This window comes from Nicotiana sylvestris, chromosome 2 (assembly GCF_000393655.2).
Source record: "Nicotiana sylvestris chromosome 2, ASM39365v2, whole genome shotgun sequence".
NCBI lineage: Eukaryota > Viridiplantae > Streptophyta > Magnoliopsida > Solanales > Solanaceae > Nicotiana > Nicotiana sylvestris.
In genome coordinates, this window is record NC_091058.1 from 172526516 (window position 1) to 172533294 (window position 6779).

Below are 6779 nucleotides of genomic sequence, written 5' to 3' on the forward strand. Positions count from 1 at the left end.
AAGGTCTGAAGCACGGTCATCACGTGATACTCATGATCCTTCCAGCTCTGAGAGTACACCAGAATGTCATCAATAAATACAATGATGAATGAGTCAAGATAGGGCTGAAATACACTGTTCATCAAGTGCATAGCTGTTGTTGGGGCTTTGGTCAGCCCAAATAGCATCACAAGGAACTCATAATGACCATACTGAGTCTTGAAGGCAGTCTTCGAGATATTTGGCTCCAGAATCTTCAACTGATGATAGCCTGAACGCAATTCAATCTTGGAGAACACCCTGGCACCCTGTAGATAATCAAATAGGTCATCAATACGTGGCAATGGATACCCGTTATTCACTTGTTCAACTAGCGATAATCAATACATATGCGTATAGAACCATCCTTCTTCTTTATAAACAAGACTAGAGCACCCCCAAGGCGACACACTGGGCCGAATGAACCCTTATAATGCAACTCTTGAAACTACTCCTTTAATTCTTTCACTTCTGTTGGGGCCATATGATAAGGTGGAATAGAAATAGGTTGAGTGCCCGGTAACAAATCAATACCAAAATTGACATCCCTGTTGGGCGGCATGCCTGGAAGATTCGCTAGAAATACATCTGGATAATCCCTCACTACTGGAACTGACTCCATAGTAGGAGTATCAACACTGACATCCCTCACGAAGGCTATATAATAATTACGCCCCTTCTCAACCATATACCGAGCTTTTAGAAATGAGATAACCCTTCTAGGAACATGATCTAAAGCATCTCTCCACTCTAACTGTGGTAATCTTGGCATAGCTAGCATCACGGTCTTGGTGTGACAATTGTGAATAGCATGATAGGGCGACAACCAATCTATGCCTAAAATAATATCAAAATCTACTTTATTGAGCAATAATAGATCGACTCTAGTCTTAAAACCACCAAAAACAACTAAATACGACCGATACACACGGTCAACAACAATAGAATATGTCACATGTGTGGACACATAGACAGGAGAACTTAAAGAATCACGGGATACACCCAAATATGGAGCAAAGTAAGATGACACATAGGAATAAGTGGAGCCTGGATCAAATAAGACTGATGCATCTCTATGATAGAACGGAACAATACCTGTTATGACGGAGTCAGACGCAACTACTCCGTCCTAGCAGGAAGAGCATAATATCTACCATGGCCACCCCCTTTATGGCAACATCTACCTACCCGACCTCCACCTCTAGCTGGTTGTATAGGTGGAATGGCAATTGTGCGGTAACCATAGCCTGAGGACCTAGTGGAACAAGCAGAGCTTGAGTAGTTTGTGGAAGTGCACCCCTCCTGATTCGGTCATTCCCTCACCATGTGACGAGTGTCACCACACTCAAAACAAGCCCTCGAAGGACGTGGCTATTATAGCTGGCTTGGGCCTAGTCGGCTGGTCTGACCGCTGAAAGCACCTCGTGCAGGAGGTGCACTAGACAATGGCAGTGCATAATAAGGAGCCTGAGGCCTAAGAGTGGCAGAAATACCGCTGGAAGCTGGAAATGCTGAAAGAAAAGGGTGACCCACATAGCCTCTACCATGACGAGCTGCAACTAGGGAACTGGAACCACTATATGTGCCAGAATCTTGAGGCCTCTTGGCCTCTCTCTCTCTCTCTCTCTCTCTCTCTCTCTCTCTCCCGGGCCCATATACCCCCCAACCTCCTAGCGATCTCCACTACCTACTGGTATGCGATGTCCATCTCTAACTCTCGGGCCGTTCTAAATTTGATATCCGGGTTGAGCCTCTCGATAAATCAACGGGCTCGCTCTCTAACAGCAGTAACTAAGGCCGGTGTATGCCTAGACAAATCACTAAACCGGACCGCATACTCCGACACGGTAATAGAACCCTAGTGCAACTGCTCAAACTTTGTGCCCCATACATCTCTAAGAATCTATGGGACAAACTCCTTCATGAACATATCTGAGAACAAAGCCCAAGTGAGTAAAGATGCCTCGGCCGAACTACCCAACTCATATGCTTGCCACCACTAATAAGTCGGTCCCTTAAGCTGGAACGTAATGAAAGCAACCCCACTAGACTCCACAATACTCATAGTATGGAGGATACAGTGACACTCCTTAAGAAAACCCTAGTCATCTTCTGACGCCAACTCACTGAAAGTAGGAGGCTGGTACTTCTTGTACTTCTCGATCCTGAGTTTCTCCCCCTCAGAAGTTGCTGCCCTAACCTTGGGTTGAATTGGGGCGACCGGCTGTACTGGTATGACCTCTGGGACCTGGTCTATCTGGACCTACTGCTCTGGCATACAAGCGTCGGGATTTTGTACTTCTCCCTCGGCCTGAGATATGGCAGGAGCAAGTGGTATCAACCCTGCCTAAGCTAAAATGCCGAACATGCTCAGAAACTGGGCGAGAGTCTCTTAGAGTGTTGGTCCAGTAACAAGCATCTCAGGTGCATGCTCTCCAACTGGATCTACTGGTGGCTCCTTGGTAGCAGCTCATGCAGATGGTCTGGCTGCACCACATGAACGTCCTCAACCTCTACCTGGCCCCGACCTCCCGCAGCTCTATCAAGGGGCGCGGATGTTTGGTCATCCGATCTAGTTGAACGTGTCCTCACCATCGATTAGAGAATAGAAAGATAGAAATTTAGAATCCCGAAGTCAACAATTCTTCATGATAAAGAATCAAAGAAGTGAAGCTTTTCCTAATAGTTCCATAACCTCCCGAAGATAAGTGCAGACGTCTCCGTACTGATCCACGAGACTGATAAACCTTCTTATGACTCATAACACCTATGAACCTAGAGCTCTGATACCAACTTGTCATGACCCCGAGTTCCCTCTGTAGGAAGTTGGGTTAGCAAACTAGTCTCTAAGACTATGTAAGCCTAACCACATGCGGAATAATTGAACTACAACTTAGAATCTAAAAAAATCAGCAATTTCATAAATAAAATATGTAACTCAATACATACAACTCCCAGAACCTGGTGAAATACAAGTCACAAGCTCTAAGTAATAGCACTGAACAATCCCATACATCATTGTCTATAAAAGTGTAATGAAATAAGTAAGAACGGGAAGGAAGTACACCAAAGCTGGTGTTCCTTGAAGTCTACAAAGCAACCGCAGCTCACTAATGCCGAGATTGATAAGAAGTACCTGGATCTACACAAAAGGATGTGTAGAAATATAGTATGAGTACAACACAATGGTACCGAGTAAGTGCGAAGCCTAACCTCGGTAGAGTAGTGACGAGGTCAGGTCAAGTCCCTACTAGAGATAATAAGAAACAAGATGAAAAATATAACGATATAATTATAATGACAATGAAAATGAAACAATAGGTAATTTACAGAAAGTTAACAATGCAGAATCAAGACGGTTAATACAACACAAAAGGAAACAAGGACTTACATGGTAAGGAAACAGACAACCAAGACAAATACAGCAAATAGAGAAAATCACAAAGGGTCATTACCGAGGTACCGCCTCATAGTCCCAAATCCTAAAAGTAACTCATAGTCCTTCCTTATATCACCGCGGGAGCCTTTACATTTACTTTTGAAAAATCACTTTTTCCCGAAATATCACCCCGTGTTTTAGCCCAACTTATCACACCGCATGGCATCTAGTAGTTCCCCTACTAGCCACGCGTATCAATCCACCTTATCTCACCGCATGCGTTTCAATACCCAGACCATATATCACTGCATACGTATTAATATCACGACATATCACAAATAGCACCTCAAGTGCCCAATATCATAATTTTCCATAGAAACCAAACAATGATAGAATTTCACAAAAAGGAGCCCACGGCTCAGCCAAAATGTGCACAAAGTCTCAATAGAAATCACGACCTTTGCAACTCAATACCATCTTTAACAACAAGATATTCCACAGTTAAATAATGAATACGAAATAAGAGAAGAAAGGATTTCAACTAGACATGTAGAGCAATTAGCAAGTAAGAGATAAGACAAATAGACATGTGAAATTATACTAAAAATGAAGAATACAACATGTTAAAGTAACTCAATTAAGGCATGAAAGGAATTTACATAGCTAAAATCCGATAATTTTCCATATTTAGCACATGTACACAGTCGTCACCTCGCGTACATGGTTCTTACCTGAAAGCATGCTAAATCAATCCACTAAAAGGACTTTTCCTCAATTTTCCATCTTCGAACGGCTCGAATCTTGCCAAAACAATTTCATAATATAAATATATCTATAGAAAACTAATTAAAAAATTGAAATTACGATCTTTGCAAAGAATTGAAAAATTGACCCAAAAAGTCAACCAAGGCCCGCATCTCGAAACCCAACCAAAATTATTAAACCCAAACACCTATTCGATATCGAGTCCAACCATACAAGAATCATCAAAATCCGACCTCATTTTGCCTTTCAAAACCCAAAAACTTAGTCTAAAAAGTTCTACCACTTTTTCCCAAATTTTTCCAAGTCCAATCCCTAATTACATGATAATAACAATGATAGATTAGTGTAACAATGATAATAACAATGTAGTTAAATCGCACCTGTGACCTTGTTGCCACATTTGTGGCTCTGCACCTGCAGAATTTCCATCGCAGGTGCGGATTTCACTTAACTCAGGAACTTTGCTTTTGCGTACAAGACATCGCACCTTCGGGTGCGCTCCTACGGAGTATTCTCCGCTTCTACAAAGGACGACCAAGCAGCCTCTTCCGCATCTGTGACCACTTTTCCGCTTCTGAGGACGCAGATGCAGTCCATCCCTCACATCTGCGATCCCAACTGGACTAAGCCATTTTCGCACTTGTGATCACCAGCTCGCTTTTGCGAGCCCGCACCTGCGATTAGTCTCTCTGTAGGTCTGATGACACCAGAACAGCCCAGCTTCAACAAAACACTTAGTCCAAAAATTATTTGATTTCCATCCGATTCACACCCTGCCCCCCGGGACCCTGTCTGAATATACCAACAAGTAATGCCTAGCTCTCTCCAAGATCTCAAATGGCAATGCAAGCTTGTAGGAAACCTTGGGCTCAACTTCCATTCTTCCTAAATCGCATCACCCCATTCATACGGGGCACTCAGAGATGAACCTTCTCACCCACCATATAATCTATATCCCGAACCTTCCGATCCGCATAACCCTTCTATCTGGACTGAGCTATACGAAGTCGTTCCTGAATCACCTTAACCTTCTCCATAGCATTCTCACCCACCATATAACAAAATCAATGCTTAACAACCTAGCCTCTTCAGTCTCAAATCGACCAATTGGCGAAAAACATCGCCTCCCATGTAAGTCCTCATTCAGTGCAATCTGAATACTCAACTAGTAACTGTTATTGTAGGCAAACTCTGTTAGAGGTAAGAACTGGTCCCGTGAACCTCCGAAATCCATAGCACAAGCATGTAACATGTCCTCCAAGATTTGAGTAGTGCACACAGACTATCCATCTGTATGAGGATGAAATGTTGTGCTCAGCTCAACCTACGTGCCCAACTCATGCTGCACGACTCACCAAAAATGCAATGTGAACTGCGGGCCTTGGTCAGAAATGATGGAAATAGGCACGCCATGAGCCAACCGCTCTGAATAATAGGAAGTTGCCATTAGGATGAAGTGTGCAAACTTAGTCAACCAGTCCACAATAACCTAGACTATGCCATACTTCATCAAGGTCCGTAGCAAGCTTACCACAAAATCCATAGTGATGCGCTCCCACTTCCACTCTGGTATCTCCAATCTTTGAGTCAATCCACCCGGTTTTTTATGCTCATACGTCACATGTTGACAATTCAAACACCGAGATATATAAGAAACAATGTCTTTCTTCATTTTTTGCCACCAATAATGGTGTTTCAAGTCACGGTACATCTTCGTGATACCTGTATGAATGGAATAGCGTGAAATGCAAGCCTTCTCAAGGATCAACCCTCTCAACACATCAAGATTTGGAACACAAATCCGGTCTTTAAGCCGTATAACACCATCACCACTAATCACAACCTCCTTAACACCATCATCAAAATTGTAAGCCTTGATACGCTCCATTAATGAAGACTATGCCACCATACAAAAAAGAACCCAGTTGGGCTCCGAAACATCCAATCTGACAAACCAGTTGGCCAAAGCCTGAACATAAATGGCTAATGGGCTCTCAGCTACCGATAAATATGCCAAACTATCCATGTTCTTCGCCTTCCTACCTAATGCACCGGTCACTATTGCACTATATTTTGCACAAGATAAAATAAACTACAACTTATAGTACTTTATAGGGTTAATAAAAGTTCAGAATCGCCACCTAGTATCATACTAGGACCCCTATACTACACTATGTAATGTACATTTGATTATGGTCTACGAAACTGTTAAGATTCTAGGTAAAGTTTCACGTTATCTCGAGGATAAGGTGTTAGGCATCCCTCAAGATCCACAAAATGTGGTTCTCGCGGACTTAATCAAATAAATGAGGGATTGTTCAAAAGAATGATTAACAAATACTCACAACTACTGCAAAGAATAAAAGAATGATTAAAGTATACTAGTTTCCAAAGCTTCTACTAATGGAACATTAATAGAGAGATTTTCATCATTTGAATAAACTTCTTGAATTAATTCTCACCATTTTATTTGGCAAGTCTTTGAGGATAAAGAGGTGGAGGCTTAGGCAAGGTTGCCTTAGCCTTTTGCACTACCTGTTCCGGTATGTCAATAATGTTCTCCGTAAACGGGTTCACCTCCTCTTGAGTCTCCTCCACATTATCATAATGTTAATCC

At 42.5% G+C, this 6779-nt stretch overlaps 1 protein-coding gene across 1 annotated transcript; it reads right to left on the reverse strand.

Annotated features, from left to right (window-relative positions):
* Positions 1-466: 466 nt before the first annotated feature.
* On the reverse strand, positions 467-6050 carry LOC138885976 (uncharacterized). The gene is made up of 2 exons (XM_070166994.1): positions 5885-6050; positions 467-1113 (listed from the first exon to the last, which is right to left on the reverse strand). The coding sequence occupies exons 1-2, from the start codon at positions 6048-6050 to the stop codon at positions 467-469; spliced, it is 813 nt and encodes a 270-aa protein (XP_070023095.1).
* Between the last annotated feature and the right edge of the window lie 729 nt (positions 6051-6779).